General features: G+C 47.7%; 2 protein-coding genes across 2 annotated transcripts; one reads left to right on the top strand and one right to left on the bottom strand.

Annotated features, from left to right (window-relative positions):
- Positions 1-541: 541 nt before the first annotated feature.
- ADIPOQ (adiponectin, C1Q and collagen domain containing) lies at positions 542-9,183 on the top strand. Its single transcript, XM_064435862.1, is given in 4 exon segments — positions 542-2,705; positions 2,708-2,781; positions 6,311-6,530; positions 7,398-9,183. Coding segments are annotated over 4 exon segments (861 nt in total). The 5' UTR covers positions 542-2,665; the 3' UTR covers positions 7,925-9,183.
- Positions 9,184-16,017: 6,834 nt separating this feature from the next.
- Positions 16,018-17,817, bottom strand: COPS9 (COP9 signalosome subunit 9). Its single transcript, XM_064435861.1, has 3 exons — positions 17,697-17,817; positions 17,554-17,626; positions 16,018-16,314 (listed from the first exon to the last, which is right to left on the bottom strand). The coding sequence occupies exons 1-3, from the start codon at positions 17,757-17,759 to the stop codon at positions 16,277-16,279; spliced, it is 174 nt and encodes a 57-aa protein (XP_064291931.1). The 5' UTR covers positions 17,760-17,817; the 3' UTR covers positions 16,018-16,276.
- Positions 17,818-17,921: the final 104 nt, after the last annotated feature.

The following is a 17,921-nucleotide window of genomic DNA, read 5'->3' as shown; positions in this document are numbered from 1 at the left end:
AGGTGCCCATGAGGCCGTGGCAGGAAGGGGCACAGGGTCTGTTGGGCTCGGTGCAAGCTGCCCGCGGTGCCCCTGGCACGGAGACCCTGGCACAGAGGCCGTGGTCTCTCCAGACAGCACCGAAATAGCAGGGAGCAGCCTGCCAGGCCGCCTGCCAGACAGCATCAACAGTTTGGGCCATTTTTAGCAAAGTGGGGAATGTGTGTTGTTTCTGGGACATGCTGTATCCAGGGCTAGAGGGAAGCCAAGGGGATGACCTGGCATCCCGGGGGGACAGTGAATGGGAGCACGGGGCTCAGCAGGTCCCAGCGGAGGAGCCCCGGCTCTGGACAGGAAGAGCAGCCTCAGGGAGGGACAGCCAGGGGACGAGGGTTCCCATGGCCTGGGCTCCACGGTGCTGCTGGTGTGATCCTGCTGGGAGAGGACAGTGCTGGGCAGCTGAGGGCTCCTGGCCAGCCCCATGGCACAGACCCTGCCAACAGGCCTGGATTGTCACCAGCCTCCTGCTGAGGCTGCTGTCCCAGCCTCCCTGCAACCAGGGCAGCTACAGGGATCTGACAGAGCACAGCTGATAATGAGCCTCTGCTCTATTTTATTCCTGTTTATAGATGGCTAAATATAACTTTGTGCTTATATTTAATTCTTACTGAAAACTGCAAACCACAATCCATCGAGACAGTTTTGGGTTTTTCATATTGGCTGGCTTGCATCAGGTCCAAGAGAGGGAACATCCAGGCTCAGCACAAGGCCTGTAGCCAGGTTAGGTACTGGCAGTGGGTCCCACACAGGAGGGCTGGTGACCACAGAGCAAAGCAGAGAAAGCATTGCAGGACTTGTGAGCAGCAGCTTTCTCTGTGCCAGAACACCCCCCAGTCCATCCAGACTGCTGTCCCTGAGCACTGCAGCTGTGGGCACTGCCAGGACAGCCCACACTTGGTGGCAGGTTTTGCTTGTCACCAGGCAGAGCCAAAGGCATTTGATTTGTGCTCCTATCACAAAGCCAGAAGCGGCTTTCTGGATTGGACAAGATCTCCCTCTGCAGCAGGAACAGGAGCCAGCACCAACCTGCAAACCAAGTGTGCAGCACAACATAACTGCGAGCAAGTGTGCCAGGGGTTGTATCAGCTGGTTGTACCCCCAGAGATAAACTTCCACTTCTCTCGTGGCACGGAGGGATAATGTTTGGGAAGATGTTTGATGGACCACTGAAAAATGTATCACTGTGGTATTCCCTGACAACTGAATTGAAAGACCATGAGGTAATTGCAGCAGTACCTGTTAAACATCTCAGGTCCAATCCTCAACTCCTGGCAGCCTAACAAATATCCCAGTCATACATTTTTGGGGTTCAAGTCAAAAGCTGATGGGGAAGCAGCCTTGTCTTGCTCACACCTGGGGCAGGGGCAGCTGAAAACCTCTCACTCCATAGCAAAAGCAGGTCCAATTTCAGTTCCAAGGTCATTCCCCTCCATTCATGTCTCAGGAAACTTCGACAGAAACACTGGCATTGCATGCACACAAATGCACATGGTCCTAGATAATCACATTTATAACAAAACAGATCCAACTAGACTACTGTGGTATTTTACTAGGGTTGCATGAGAGGTTGTTTTAAGTCTCAACATTGCATGGAAAACCCATCATCCAAAAAAACTTACAAATATTCTTAAATGCTGGACTAAGGGACTAAGGGCTTGACCAGAACAAGGCAGGCAGTATGCAGTTGTCCTGGGGCTCCTCCCTTCTGCACCTTCTCCTCAGGCTTAAAAATTCACTCTTGCTGACTCCCAGCTCTACATATAAAAAGTTATTTATGTGCTCATTTTTTTAGTCCCTCCCAATAGCCAGGTCTTGAAAACAACTCAGCAATTCAGAATGCTGCCATGCCAATACTGGCATTCACTCAGATGAGTTTCCCCTCTCACAAGCACACCAGCTTTCCATGCCCAGTTGCAACATCACACAATTTTTTCCTGGTATGATTTTGGGAACTCGGGTTTGCCAAGGTTCCACCTAGCTAACTTTGAACTGCCCCAGAGCAGCTGCAGAGGAACACCTCTGCTAGCTGAGGTCCACCTCTGCTTTGGGAAGGAGAAAGATGCAGGGAGAAATAAACTTGGTTTTGACCTAAAGCCGAAAAGCTTGATAGGTGGAAAGCCATCCTCAGGCTGGAATTACTCCAGTCATTTACAATAGTGCTGGCACATGCTTAGGTGCCTTAAAAAGGAGCTTTCCCCCAGTGCTGCCCTCCCCCTGAGCAGCTTTGCCCTTCTTTGGTGTGGCAGCAGCCTCCAGCCTCCAGGAATGGTTCTTGCAGTTAAAAGGAGAAGCCCAAACTTATTCCACGATAATTCATTTACTAAAACACTGAAAGCCCCATGTGTGTGCATTGCTGAGAGCTGCACACACTTTCTCCACCAGCCACTAAAGCCTTTCCCAATTTGCAGAGAGCAGCAGCCTGGGCTGGACAAGCACAGCCCTGGCTGAGCAGGCTCTCCAGCAAACCACTGCTCTTCCAGTTCCTGTCCAATTCCCAAAGCCATCTTTTCCCTGTAAGGCCATCTTCACAAGCTATCCCAGAGGATTATATATCTGTTCCAAAACTTATGTCCAGGAAAAAATTAATGGGAAAACCCAAGTTTTAGGTCAGCATGCGCAATAGCAAATGGGAACTGCAGTGTCTGAGCTGACAGCTCCCCGTGCCCTCAGGATAGCGATGCAATAGCCAGACTTCACTCTCTAAACAGACTGCAGCAAGCCAACCAGGACTCAAAGCAGCTGGTAAGCATTATTTTTTTCCCCCCCTCCTTACTAAGTTCAGGAGTTTCTCTTCTTTTGGGCTGAATTGGACAGACTTTTCTGTTTGCAAGAAGTTGTCTTTCTCAGGTTATTCTTATAATAGCCAGAGAGTATTTTAAACCAAGAATAGCTGATCTCCATTAGATTCATACTTCCCTTTTTGGAAATACTATTTAGAGAACAGAACTCCTAAATCAAAAAGTAGTCAGGAAGAACAGTGAGAAACTGCATGGCTGTAACAGTGAATATTGCACTGGCACCTGTTGATTCACCTCTTTCCTCCAAGACTCCAGGGAAGATTGGATTTGCCCAAATCTCCCTGAGTGGCATCAGTTCCTCATCAGAAACCTGCACCACCCATATTTAAGGTGTGAGCCCTCTGGAACATCAGCAAAAACCACACTACGAGAATTACAAAAAGAAAAACCTTTGACATAAGCCAAAGCCCTGATTAATACCCTTTGAGGGGAATTCTCCAGTGGGAAGACAGATGGATTTTTCAATCTGTTTTGTGCAGAAAGATGTGGGGACTTAGAGTGTGTAATTTTTATATAGTGCAATCTGAAATTTAAATTCTGAATCAATATATAACCCTTAGGAATGACATTGTTCTCACAGATGCTACTGTGGTTTCTGCTGATAAATGAATAAGCTTCATATAACAGAGATGTGCCTTTAATACAGCAGCTGCCAGGGCAATCACTGAAAGCCACCAGCAGCACAGAGCTCATCTATTTCTTGTTCATCTATTTCTTGTCCAAAAGGTACAACTGACATTAAAATATAGCAGATTATTTCATGTTAAACTGGTGTTAGGCATCAGATGGAAAACCAAAAGGAAATGGAAAAGACCAAGTAAAGGGATGTCACTTCTAAACCAGAGTTTAAGCTGCGATCTGGTAGACACAGCTTACAACTTCCCCTTTGTAAGACATACTTATGCCAGAGAGCTGCTTGGCTTCTCAAGCACAGAAACCACCTGGGCTTGAGTTAAACTGTGGGGATAGAAGATGTTCCTTCCTTGCACATCACAGCACTCTTCACCTGAGAAAGAGAGCACTGAGTGTGTGATGTGTGGGCACTGATGCTGGGGAGGGCATGGCTCTGAGCCCTCTGGAGCAGAGTGGGCAGGCAGCCCCCAGAAAAGCTTCCCTGCAGCCCTGCTTTGGCTCCTCACAGCTGCACTGCTTGTGACCTCTTGTGACCTTACAGGAGGGGTTATTTTGCACCAGTAGAAGACCTGGCTATGGGGCACACCACTAAAATTTAGATGATATTTGAGTTTTAGGCAGCACACCAGAAAGCAGAACTAACCCAAACAAAATCACCAAAACACAGCTCAAGAAACACGATTCTGAGCCAGATTTTTATAGATCACCACCATGTTTTAACACAGTTAGGTGTCCCCAGACAGCCTGTGCTGGTTTTGGAGGGGTATGTGCATGAGCTGGAGGGGACCCAGGCAGGGGGGACAAGGGTTTCACTGGGGCAGGGCAAGGTGTGATCACTGTGCACACCTTGCTTAGCAAACCAAGCCACTTTCAGGATTTACAGACATCAGTTTTACTGCTCCATGCTGGTCCCTGGACAATCACTACAGCCCTTGCTGCAAAGGGACGTTTCTCTTCCCAAAGTGCAGGGACACAGGAACACTGCCTAAGGCTCAGGCTGTGCCCACTGGACCTCACAGACCCTCAGCCCCAAGGCAGGGCACTGGTCCCATCTCAGAGTGCTGGGTGGCTGCTGGATTGCTGGAGCCTGGCTGGGCAGGCATGGATTTGGGAGTTTCTGGATTTTAGGTGTTAGGCACTGCCCACCAAAGCCATTGAAGAGAGCTTTTAATTTTGTTTTTTCAAAGTCCCTTCTATATCCTCAAAATCAATATTTTTTTGCAGCAAAAACTGAAATCCTGACAACCTCTTTGTTACTGTTGTGGTTTAACCCCAGCTTGCAACAGAGCCACTCGCTCACCCCTGCTAGAGCAGAAAGGGAGAGAGAGAATTGCACTGGTAAAAGTGAGAACACTCGTGGGAAGAGATAAGAACAATGTAGTAATTGAAATAAAATAGTAATAATAACAATGAGAAATTTGTAATGGAAAAGAAAATAACAAAGAGTGAAGGAGAAGTGATGCAGATGAAGACAGAAGCTCAGCACCAACTGACCCATGCCTGGCCAGCCCCTGAGCAGCAGCCTGGGGCCAGCCTCACCCCTGGTTTAGAGCTGAGCATGATGCCATGGTTTGGAATATCCCTCAGGTCACTTGTCCTGGCTGTGTCCCCTCCAACTCCTTGGGCACCCCCAGGCTCCTCACTGGTGGGGTGAGGAGCAGAAAAAGCCTTGATGTTGTGCAAGTACTGCTCAGCAGTAATAAAACCACCCCTGTGGTATCAACCCTGTGTTCAGCACAAATCCAAAACACAACACATGGACAAAGAAAATTAACTCTGCCCCACCTAAAACCAGCACATTTCTTTAGCTTCCTTTGAAGCAATTACACCAGAGCTAATAAGACATTAGTTAAAATATGACATTTGAATAGCTTGTCCAGGAAAATCAACCCTGCAAAGAAATTGCTCCAAAATATTATTTTTCTTGAAAATTACAGAGCTAAGGGACTCTAATTACCATGCTGTTGCTCACTTTTTATTGCCTATTATGCCACTTACAATGCTCCTAACAGGATACCTTTACTGTTCCAGAGTATAAACCCTGCCCAGGGAGCAGTATCACACAACAATGGTAATTTTAAAATATCTTGTGTTCTAAAAGCCTGACTCAAAGCCCACCAGGGGCTGGGAGCATAGGACAAAGCCAGGCTGGCAGCAGGGTGGTTTTGGGCAGCTGCATTAATTGCTGTGACCAACAAAGCAGGCAGATTAAAAAGAAATGCAATCCTACAGTGCCTAAACACTGCACATTTTGCTTTCCCATAATAAAAAAACAATTCAGATGGAAAATAAACTCCAGTATCATACTTTCAAATTGTGGCTCAGGGAAGCTGGGAAGCCTGGCTGTGGTTTCTGTTCGTGTTAGGCAGACCCAGGTGAGCAGGCTGTACGTGCAGTCAGAACCCACCCCTGCCTGCTTCTGTGTGAAAGAACTCTGCAGACCTGTACCTCCCATCAGCTGCTCACTCACCCAGGCTTGAGTCAGGGCTTTTTGTGGCTAATTGAGCCGAGCTTTGCAAGGAGATCAGCCACAGATACCCTGGCATCTGCTGTGCTGGCTCCTGAAACATCTGTGCCTGTGCACGGAGCCTGGGAGGGCTGGGGGAGTAGCTGGTCTTTGCTCCTCTCTGCTCTGGCTGTGCCCCAGGGGCCCAGCTTGGCTCATGGAGCTCACACGAGCAGCACAAACTGCTTTCCTTCAGATGTACTGCTCAAATTGAGTCTTCTGTGCCTCTCTGTTATTTGCGGGGGGGGGGGGGGGGGGGGGAAGAGTGGAAGAAGAAGTTCACTTTTTTTTCTCCATTAACTTTTAAAGTTAACAAGGCAATTGTCCACATCAGGAACCAGCGATGAGGGGCCTGTCAGGATTCCTTCTGTGCTCGTTGCTGCTGCTGGCCCCCCACTCCAAAGGGGTGGCTGCCCAGGACACGCAGCCTGACCCCAAAATGCCATGTGCCAACTGGATGGGAGGAGCACCTGGCTACCCTGGCCACAACGGTGTCCCTGGCCGGGATGGGAAAGACGGAAGAGATGGGCTCAAGGGAGATAAAGGAGATGAAGGTTGGTGAGGAGCAGGTGGTATGTCATTGCTCCAGTCCCAATCCCAGTGGGTTTCATGTCTGGTGGGTCCATGCCTGATCTGTATCCAGATGGGTTTTGATTATCTCCTGGGGTGGAGATTCCATAACCCAAGTCAAAGAGTTTGGTGCAGGATTTTTTTCCCAGTTAAAGATGTTTTTGCTGACATGCTGCTCTCAGCAGCTCTGCACACAGCCAGGGTTGGGGGGTGAGCAGGGTTTCCACTCACTGCCCCAGCCCTGGGGGCTTTTGAGATCCTGAGCCCTTCCTTGGCTCTGCGCTGCTGAGCAGTGTGTGGCATTCACATTCTCTGAAAAAATCCCTTCACCCAGGATTTTTCTCCTGGGAAGGTGAGAAGCCTCAAAGAAAAGGAAAACAATTCTTATCACATTTGCTCTCCTGTGTTGTGCTCATGTGGAATGTGTTTGGAGATTGTTTACCCACAGGTGATTGTTCCATTGGATTCTGCTGGGAGTTGTTTTCACTCTTTGGCCAATCAGGGCCAGGCTGTGTCAGGACTCTGGAAAGAGTCACAAGTTTTCATTGTTATCTTTTTAGCATTCTGTAAGTATCTTTTCTGTACTCTTTATAGTATAGTATAGTATAGTATAGTATAGTATAGTATAGTATAGTATAGTATAGTATGGTATAGTATGGTATAGTATGGTATTCTTTAATATAATTAGTACCATAAAGTAATAAATTAGCCTTCTGAGAACATGGAGTCAGATACATCATTCTTCCCTGCTACAGGGATCCCTGCAAATGCAATAGGGCAGGGCTCTGCATTTCAGCAGCAGCTTCCAACACACTGCAAGCACAACTCCCAGTCCCCACTCTGTCCCGCAGGTCCGGCAGGTCCCAAAGGTGAACCGGGCCCAGTAGGAAGCCGAGGCTTTCCCGGCCCCCCCGGATCTCCTGGAAGTCCTGGAATCCCAGGGCAGAAGGGCAAAGATGCTTTTGTGCACCGCTCTGCCTTCAGCGTGGGGCTGACGGAGCGAAGCCCTGCCCCCAACGTCCCCATCCGCTTCAGCAAGATCTTCTACAACGAGCAGGGCCACTACGACCCCAGCACGGGCAAGTTCCTCTGCAATGTGCCCGGCACCTACTTCTTCAGCTATCACCTCACGGTGTACCTGTCAGATGTCAAGGTCAGCCTCTACAGGAAGGACAAGGCCGTGATCTTCACCTACGACCAGTTCCAGAACAACAACGTGGACCAAGCCAGCGGCTCCGTCCTGCTGCACCTCAGCTCCGGGGACGAGGTCTGGCTTCAGGTGTATGGGAACGGGGACAAAAATGGGGTCTATGCTGACAACCTCAATGATTCCACCTTCATGGGCTTCCTCCTGTACCCTGACCCAGATAACTACTAAAGTAGGGCATGCTGTGTGGAAAAGGAGGAGGTAGCTTAACCCTGGACATGTCCTGGGGCACTGGCACTATAGCTGTAATGTATTTACCAGAAAATCGCCTTTTGCAAGGGCAGTGACTGCCAAGGGGGAACCCTTTCTCCTGTGAAATCACTGAGGTCACACCAGTACTTCCATGGAACCAAGAGTTCACTCCTACCTCTGCTCTTGCTTTCCTGTGGAAACTTCAGCCCAAAGTCAGATACCACTCTTGCCATGTTGTGAAAAACTCTCGATATGGCTTAATGTTCCTTTAAATTTAAAAGTGAGAAGAGAAAAATTGGTTGTATTTAAATATGACATTCTAAATTTCCCTTTTTAGCCACTTAAATCCATTTAAACCAATTGTAGAAATTTTACACAGCATTTTAAAGTTTGAGTAGAAGAAGGAAAATACAAAAGTAGAGTGCTCTTGTTTTCAGCTGGAGCAGGTGGCTCAATTTTTTGTAACTCCCACTTATTAAGACCTTTGACTTCCACTCCTGGTTTGTTGTCTCCCTTTTTTTAGCCCAGATCTTTGAATATATTCAGGTTATTAACGTCCACTGATTTTAATCCTTTGGTTTTCTTTTTATGTTTATCCCCTTTTGTTATCTCTAATGCAAGTTTAGGGCAGGGATCTTCTCTTGGGATTTATCTGAGAAACCTTGTGAGCACTGGTGAGGCCACAAAACAAAAGCAGCCCGTTGACTCTGTGGTTTTGGGGGTCCCAAGATGACCACGAAGATCCTGTCCCATCTCCCCTGTAAACGGCTTCCAGGTGCAGCCAGAGGTTGAGATCTATTGTCCTTTTCCAGGCCCTAAGTGTGCCATAAGCCATGGTTTGCCCACCAGCTGGGCAGAGCTTTGGGTGGTGTTGAAGCCTCCCGTGTGGAGTGGGCTCCGGGGATGAACACCCCCATCCCTGCCCCAGCTTTGGGCAATTACCTGCATGCAGAAGAGTGTTAAGGCTGCAATTAGTGTCAATCCCATCAAACTGCTCTCCAAGGAGCTTTCCTGACTTTTAGCTAAAAGAGGATTTGATGGTTTCTCAGATATATTCAAAGAAGACTCCTGCTACTAAGCTTCCAAGCAAGCTAACACAGATCAGAGCTAATGCAGTATTACAAGCACAAAACAGCATTAAGAGCTTCAACTGAAATTACTTGCAACATCATTTTCCACACTCCAGTGAATTACCACACTGCAAATAAAAAACAAATAAAAAGCTCTCTCAATGAGAATGTGTCCATATTTTTTTGTGTGTATTGTTGGGAAGGGCTTGAAGAAAGGGATATACTCCTAGCCTCACCAGGCAGCCCAGGAAATCCTTTAAATTTTTTTTTTCTAGCAAGGTGGGGGCACTATAGGCTGGCAAACACAGGGGTATCCCCCTTTTCCTTTTTCAAGAAACACTCCATACTCTAAATTTCGTCAAGGCTTCAGCATCTCACCACCTTACAATGTATTGCATCCTTTTTGGGTAAGGTGAGCTCTGGTTTCCCCAATTATTTTCACTATTTCCCAACCAAATACCCTGAATCCAGCCTAAATGGCTGTCCAGAGTGAGGGCCTCTGCTGGCCCCGACGCCTTCAAGCACCCTTGGATTTAGCAAGGGTGAAACTGATGCTCAATCTCGTCATGCTAAATTCAGTGAGCTGGGAAAAGTCCTGCTCTTATTGTGGGAATTAATGGGAAGGAAACAGGGCAAAGGTAAAAAAACCCCAGAAATCCATTAAAAAAAGGAGATTTAAAAATGCAGCACTTGCTGGATCAAATGGTGTAAGAGGCTTAAATTGAAAAGTGCAAGTCAGGGCTTTTTCACTGTTTTTCTCAATTTTTTTCAGATGGATCTTCAGAAGGCAGGGGAAATTGAAACAGCCAGAGTATTAAGAGGCATTTGGGATAAACATTAGGAGGCTATACAAGTTTAAAGACCAGTTCCCAAGAGGGAGTCAAAACAAATTATTGCTTTCTTTGCTGCCGTGCAGCAGGAGCAAACATGCTTACAGCTTTATCCAGTACACCAGCACTCAGGCTCAGACCTTGGGAAAAATGTTAAAGAAAGTCATTAAGGCACTGCTGTTCCAAGTACTGACTCTTCCCCCTTCTCTCAGACTCTGAACTGCACCTTCAGCATGACACTCCATGGGCCTTCATTGCCCATGCATGTCCCAGCCAGGCACCTCAAAGCCCAGCCAACAGTAGCCCACGGCAAACACCCACCATGGAAACAGGGCTCAAAACCCTTCCTGCAGGGACTGCGACTGTTTTATGAAACCTTTCAGCTCAAATCTCTGTAGGATTCTTGCTCAGCTCAGACAAGCACTTTCCCAGCAGACACCAGACTCCAGTTTAAACCACCTCCCATCTCTCCTAGAAGGCAACTGCTCCCAACAGAGACTCAGTCCATCAAGGAATCAAGCACAGACACAGGGCAGGCACCCCCACCTCTGCCCCACTGCAGCCCTTTCCCCTCTGTCCCTGCCTCCTGAGGCTGCCCAGCCCCTGCAGGGGTCTGCATGGGGGTCTCAGCCAGCCAAAACATGCTGGCAAGCTTTGGGAGCAGCAGCTGAGCATGGCCACCATCACCCTGGGGAGTCCTTATGGGCCAGGAGCTCCACATTCCTGCATGTGGGATGGGTATCAGACCTGCACCTGGGGCCAGCAGCTCCACATTCCTGCATGTGGGATGGGTATCAGACCTGCACCTCGCCAGCTCTGCCACACCAGGGGCACGTGGCCAGGCTGACCATGGACAGGGACCTGCAGGGCACCATGCTGGCCTTGGGCTGCTTTCAAGGAAGAGCTGCAAACAGGGTCTGGGGGGATAACGAGGTCCTGGGGGATGTGCTCAGGGATGTTCCTAAGGAATCCAGCCTTTTTCCATTATGGTGTTGTGGTTTTACTATCCCTCCATGCTTCATAAACCCATGGGAGGGCAAAACCTGGCCAACACAGCCACATCTCCAAGGCCAGGGCTGGCTCCTGAGGATCACACTGCATGGAACACACAATTATCTTGTAAGAAAAGAGCAAGAATGACACTGGCATGCTGAGAGGGCACTGAATCACCTGCTCTCCAACAAATTTAAGTGTTTTAGTTTGTGGTTTTTAATCAATCCTGACAGCAGATGCCTTGTACAAAGTTATGTCTCACTATTTACTGCCTCTCTGGCAGGTTTAAAAGGATGCTTTTCCCTTTAGAAGCTAATGTACTCTAAAAGGCAGAAAGCAAGAACACTCCCCAATGAAAGATTGAAGTCACTGCACTAACAATTAGGGAGAAATAACACGAAAAGCTGAAGACAGCTGGAGACATCTGGAGAGACTGACCAGTCTCATCCAGCAGGGAAACCATCTGTAAAAGCATCCAAAGCCCTTTCAAACACAGTTATAGGCTGGTCCTAATTGTACTTCAACCCCATGTAATCACTTGTGCCAGTAATTAATTGGGATACAAATAGCAGATGCACTAAACCATGAAGAGCTACAAGAAAAAGATAAATTGCTTGCAAGACTTGCATTCCTGAAGTATAAACTCACTAGAGGGTTTTCATCATGGAAACAGGCAGAGGGATTAGGATCAAGTCTGACATTTGGCTAATCAGCCACTCTTCTTCCATACATGAAACGCCATCAGATTTAAAGTGTCTGAAATACTGTGCAGGAAACCAGGGTGTGCCCAGGCTGCCACGTGTATCTCTGACTGTCTTCTGGGTGTAGGTACCTGATGAAAAGCCTCAGTCTCCATGGGACTGTAAGCCAGCAAACCCACCCTTAGCTCATCCTGGGATGATCAGCCCAGCCCACTGCTCTTTGAGAACACTGGGAAACTTCCTTACATGGAGGTGCAGTTCAACCCTCCAGCCAACCCAGGGGAAAGGAAAGGTTTATTCCCAATGAAATGGAAGCATTAAATGTCAGTATCCATTTCTTCCTGCAGAGATTCCCACCCTCAAGAGAATCTTTGGAATCCCTCCCATAAAAGCAGGACAGATTTATGGAGAGGCATCAGGGAGGGAGGCAGAGGGATGAGACTTGAAGACAATCTTTAATTCCCTTCTGGAGTCAGGCAGGGAAGGACAGGGGGTATGAACCAACACAGCCAGCTCCCTCTGGGCACCTGTGAAAGGGGAGCTCTGCTAAAGAGGCAGGACAGCACAGCCTCTCTCTCCTTGACAGGGATTTCCAGAGAAGCCATTCTAGTTCTGCTCCATGTCTTGGCAAGTGTTGAAGGCCAAGGTGGATCTGCCATCCTGGATGAGGCACAGCACAGGGAAGGTGATTCCCACAGCACAGCCCTGTACTCCAGCCATGCAGAGGCAGCTCCAGAGCAGCAGGAGAGCAGAAGGTCACAGCAGGAGAGCAGAAGGTCACAGCAGGACCCTGCACTGGGAGGTGAGCGACAGGAAGCTCTGCTCTCTGGCAGGACAGAGCCACTGTCCTGTGACAGGAGTCCCCTCTGAAGTGTCCTCACCAAAGCATCCCCAGCTGGGACTCGCCTGGTGGGGCAGCTCCTGTCAGCACCAGGGATGCTTTGTCACATCCCCTTGCCCTGTCACCCACCTCATACACAACATTCTCAGCTGTGCATCTGTTTATTCACAATATTCCAGAGTCCTTTCTTCCAGGAGGCTTTAAGTTTAAATGAGTTTGTACAAGATCACCTAAACCTTTTATTCATAAATAAGCAAGCAGAATTCACAAAATAGTCGCATTTGTGAATTTTAAAAGCTTTGAAAGACACTGCTCCTGTCTCCCTCTGCTCTGAACTCCTCATAGAAGCTTGAATAAAAGGTTTGTAGCATGGGTCAGGATTCTAGCCCTGCTGCTTGGCAAAGGCCAACTGGAACAAATATAAAAAGCAAACTCAAAAAATAAATAAACTTGAAAGCAGAAAACAAAGAAGCAAATCTTCGTGCTTAAAGCCACCCCTGCTGCTGAGGACTGACTTGCATTGTGCTTTTCCAAAATATCCTGATGTGACTTTCAGCCCCAGCTTTCCAGCCCCATCACCAACAGGGACTTCAGGGAACAGGGCAGCACTATCATCTGCCCAGCATGTTCTCGTGTGCTCAACAACTGCACATTGAGAGCAGGAAGATGCCTGCCAGCTTCTCAACACCCCTGGGAAGCAGGAAGAAGTCCATTTATTCATCTAAATGAATTCCTTCTTTATCAAGAAAAATACCTTCCACTTCAATTACTGAAATAAAATATTAAAAAGAAAACCTTTTATTCCCTGGAAGTTAACTCAGCAAAAAGCCACTGAGGAAATCCACTATTGCCACATTAGGTTTGAGCTTGCCTGCTCCTGCTCACATGAAGAGCAGTGGAACCCTGGATACTGGATAAGCTGCAAACCAGCTCAGAAGCAGCACTGCAGAAATATTATGCACAGATGACAGCCAGCTTTCTTTAGCATGGCAACTTTCTCTCCCTCACAATGAGTGGATTCTTTTTAGCTCAAAATAGATTGTACATTTTATTTCCAAAGAATGTACTGGGACAGTTTGCAGCTCCCTGCAGACAGAGCTGTGGCCTGTTGAGAGTATGGAAGGGAACAAGCTGACATTTAAGTGTTTTGAAGGAATTGCTTTTCATCTGTGCTGCACCACTGGCTACACCCTTCTAAGGCATTTTAGCATTTAGGACCTCATCCTGCCAAGTCTCAGCTTTATGGATTGCCAGCTGTCCCGTTGCAATCACTGGGACAATTCACAAAACTATTCAGACTTTACTTGGATGTTGAAATACTCAGCAGTACCCAGCAGCTTGTAAATGAATACACATCAGTCTAAATTGTGCATATTGCTGTTCAAACAGCCTTGTGCCCTAAGAAACACTTCCTATGAGAGGTGTCAATCTCCACAAAAGGGACAGGAATCAAAGCTCAAGAAATGAATTGACCAAGGCAGTCAAATGCTGCTTACATCCATTTTTATTAGAGATTTTGACATCTTGTGATTATTTCCTGACAAAAGGCTATTGCCCCAGACTAATTATACTGAAAGCCTTGACAAATGGCAACACAGCAGCAATGTGAAGCTGAAGGGCATTTTGTTCTTCATCTACCACTGTTCCAGCAGGGACCCCAACAAACCACAGCTCCTGGTGGAAGTTTAGCACACTGGAGAGATGATGGGATGCACACCCTCAGTCTCACTGTGCAGGAGGGAGCTGCATAGTGCAGACAGCTCCGAGATGCATGTTTGGCAATATCCCAACTCTGAATGTTCCTTTCATTTCATCCCAGCCCAGGAGACCCACACAGGTATCAGACTGAAGGACTGGCAATACCCCTGAACCCCCAGTAGCTACAGCCAGAGCAGCATTACCTGCACACCCAGGCAGCTCCTGGGATTCCAGTTTTCCACAGCTTTGGTTAACTCACACACTGTTAAACACAGCACAGACGAAGTTCCCTCTCCACACACACACACCTCCCAGGTGCCAGCAGTACTATTGATGCTACTTTTCCACATAAAACTCTGAGTTTCTGGAAATGTTCACAAAAAGGTGTTAGCTCGACCTACCTTGACTGGATAGTTACATCCTCCCAGGATGAAAACTGCTGGACCCAGTTCCACAGAGGGAATTCCATGTTTTGATCAGGTGAGATGTTACACAACCAGAACCACTCACCATTAGCACCTTCAAACCAACGTTCACTGAGGTTTCAGACATCTTTAGAGAACACCATCCATACTGAAGAGCAGCTGTCCAAGGTGGGTTTGTGTCACAGAATATGCTCCTGCTGCTGTGATCAAACTTAAAGCTCAAGTTTCTTACAACTTAAGGAAGAAAATAAAAAACAAAGAACTATCTACAGAACGTTGACGAGGATGTATTCCAAAACCAACCATACTGAGGAATCAGCAGAAATAATAAAAGAGCAGAGGAGAGTTGCTTCTTGAGTTTTATTTCATCTTTTGCACCTGCCCAAAATGCTGCCTCCATTTCGTGGCAGCAACTCATTTCTCAGAAGATAGTTTGGAGTAAGCACAGACAGTCCAAGCCCATTTGCCACCACTCAGATTGCTTTACCTCGGTCCCAATGAGCCCAGGCTCTCAGCAGAGCCAGCACCAAAGGGAAAGGCCCTGCCTGAGCAGGGCTGCTCCCCCAGGGACACAGCACAAGGCCAGGCAGCAGGCAGAGAACACGTCAGTGCTGATTTACAGCACCCTGCAGGATCAGACACAGGCTCTGCAGAAATCCACAGCAGCACAGCCAAAACACACCTAAATCCTACTGGCTTTATTGTGCTTACTTTTTTAAACTCAGTGGTTGGAAGAGCTACTGTTAGATTTAAGATTTCCTTTTTGAAAGCAAACTAAAGAAATAAAAATGTGACAGATTATGTTTCCCTGCAAGTAAAATTTAAGTAGTGTTAACTGTTTAAAGAAAGATCAGTATTCAGTCTGTGATCAATTTATGGAATATAGATTGCATTTGTGATTAGAGAGGATTACACTCTTGACTGAAAAAAATATACTAAAAACTCACTTGTTCCTTTCATTCTGAGATTCAGTTTGGTCACTGAAGGGTAAGAATGAAACATTTTTATGTCCTGAAAAGCTTATGTCAAAATGTGAACTAGTATTTCAACAACCTGGTTTATATACACTGCACCTCTAAGCACAAGTAAGTGCATTAGCTTCTGTAGGAAAGGAAAAAGTTTCTTTTTCTATCAAGTACAATTTCAAGAATGAAATTATATTTTTAAATCCAAGCATTCCCCTAATCTGGGGTCAGAACACCTCTTTGCTTAACACATCAAGGTGAAGTTACTTTTTGTTTCTGTGTTCCTTAAATTAAAAGTGAAGCTCTCTGTCTTGAAACAAAAGACAACCCACACTCTTCTCAGTGTGACCAACAGGGGAGTTGGACTATTCAGAACAATCTGATCCCAAAACCATCCTTTACTGTGGCATGAACAAAACTCTCCTGGGCAGCATGAGCCCTGCTGCGTATCTCTTATGTAATATCCAAAGTGAATTATTTAATACCAAAATAATCACTCTCAGGGAGCTCAGAGGACAGCAACTTCTACTTTTATAAGCCAGAGAGATGTGTGTTTCTTCAGTATTTTATTCAGTAAGCACATCAGCAAATGACATTTCCAGGGAAATCTACACACAGCTTCCTAGAAATAACAGTGCACACTTCCCTCCTTAGTTATCTTTAATTGTCTGGTTTTCATATTCCCCAAGCAGCTTATCCAGGTTTTCTTCCCCACTCTGTGATTTTCCCATTTTATTTTAATAAATAATGGACTGCACAGGTGATCCTAGAGAAAACTCCACATCTCAGCTCTGCTGGACACATCAGCTCACTGGATGTCATCGTCATCAAAGAGATCTTCAAAATCTAGTCAGGAAAACAAGACAAAAATTAACCTCAGAAGTTTCAGTGTTACAAATGCACATGCAAGACAGTACTTTGCTCCTTGGATCAAGGACAGAAATAAAGGTGAATTCAGAGAATGAGTTACTGCACCATCAGTTATGAGAAATGCAGCATCAGGGTGATGATCTTGCAGATTAACGAATTGGGAGTTGTGTTAAAAACCCCGTCCTCAAAAACATTTAATTGTTTTGTGTTAAAAAGCCCTTCCTCAAAACCACTTAATTGCTTTAAAGGTGCCAATAACATTTCTGTCTCAGACCACATCTCCCAGTAGTGAAATGGCTCCAATCTCACTTGGAATTACTCCTAACTACTCAGCCTTGCCTCTTCTTTGCATGCTGAACATAAGCTAAGCACCTAAGTGAACACAGTCTTACAGAAGGCAATTTACAAGAACCTGCAATGAACTGAGGATGAATCTTCATTTAGAAGAGCCCTGAACTACCAGTGGAACACAATGCCACAGTGTGAGGGTGCAGACAGATGGAAATAGCTGCTCCTGAACACGCTGGCTCCAACAGAGAGCTGAGAGCAGAACTGCCTTCCACTCACTCCTGTGCTCTAAGTCTTGGGTAAAACGAGAAATGTACTTTGTTTTGGAATTAACACCAGTTTGTGGCACTAACACCACCACTGCCAGGTTCAATAACATATAAAACTCACTGCTGCAATGTCTAAATGCATTTCTTGAGAAGCACAAAAACCCCTTTAGCCACCAGGTGCAGCACAGTGTTGTGTATTCCGTCCCTCCGTGGCTGCTCTCTCTCAAGGCAGCTGTAAATACTCACACCCAGGCTGAGAGAACGGGCACTGTTCAGCCTGGCAAGGACACGCTTCAGGGTGCCTTTAGCACCTACCGGGAAGGCTGACAGACTGTTCCCAGGGTCCTGGAGGGGCAGCACGAGGGGAACGGCTTCAAACTGGCTTGGGGATGTGGACAAAACGCCTCCCTGCGCGGGGCCGTGAGATGGTGCAGAGAAGGCCACACTTTCACACGCATTTGCTCTGTTTCACACAAGCCACCTCTCACACGAGCAGGTACTTTTCCTTGTAGCGATTAACGCGCTAAGACAGCCCGGAGAGGAAAACCCCGCGTTCTACCGCTCGCACGGCTCCACCCAGAGCCGCCAGCCCAGCGGCCGCGGGGAGAGAAGCGGGGCGAGGCCCGCGAGGCTCTGCCCGGGGCGCGGCGGGCCTTACCGTTGAAGAAGTCGGCGTGCACCGCTTTCTCGTTGGCGGCCAGGTCCATCAGCAGCCCCGTGCTCCCCCCTGCCTGCGAAAGCAGCCGCTGAGCGCCCCCGCACCGCGGCAGCGCGGCCGCGGCAGCGGAGCGCCCGCCTCACCTCGTCCAGGTCCACGTACGGCCCCGCGCCCTCAGGGAACATCTCGTCCACCGCCGGCTTCATGGCGGCCCCTCCGCGCCGCCGTCACTTCCGCCGCGCCGCCCTGCCCAATGGCCGCCCCCGCGCGGGGGCCGCGCCGTCGCCATGGAGACCAGCAATGGAGGCCGCCATCTTGTTCACCCCGCCCCCGTCGCCATGGAGACCAGCAATGGAGGCCGCCATCTT

The sequence above is a fragment of the Passer domesticus genome, chromosome 11, assembly GCF_036417665.1.
Source record: "Passer domesticus isolate bPasDom1 chromosome 11, bPasDom1.hap1, whole genome shotgun sequence".
In the NCBI taxonomy this organism is placed as follows: Eukaryota; Metazoa; Chordata; class Aves; order Passeriformes; family Passeridae; genus Passer; species Passer domesticus.
Note: the sequence above shows the minus strand (reverse complement) of the source record. Positions and strands in the feature narration are given on the sequence as shown.

What these genes read in the sequence shown, in the direction of transcription:
- COPS9 (XM_064435861.1), bottom strand. Translation starts at nt 17,759, where the DNA reads ATGAAGCCGGCGGTGGACGAGATGTTCCCTGAGGGCGCGGGGCCGTAC. An exon ending in CGTACGTGGACCTGGACGAG is followed by an intron (nt 17,627 to 17,696) that starts GTGAGGCGGGCG and finishes CTGCTTTCGCAG; the next exon opens with GCAGGGGGGAGCACGGGGCT. An exon ending in GCACGCCGACTTCTTCAACG is followed by an intron (nt 16,315 to 17,553) that starts GTAAGGCCCGCC and finishes TTTCCTGACTAG; the next exon opens with ATTTTGAAGATCTCTTTGAT.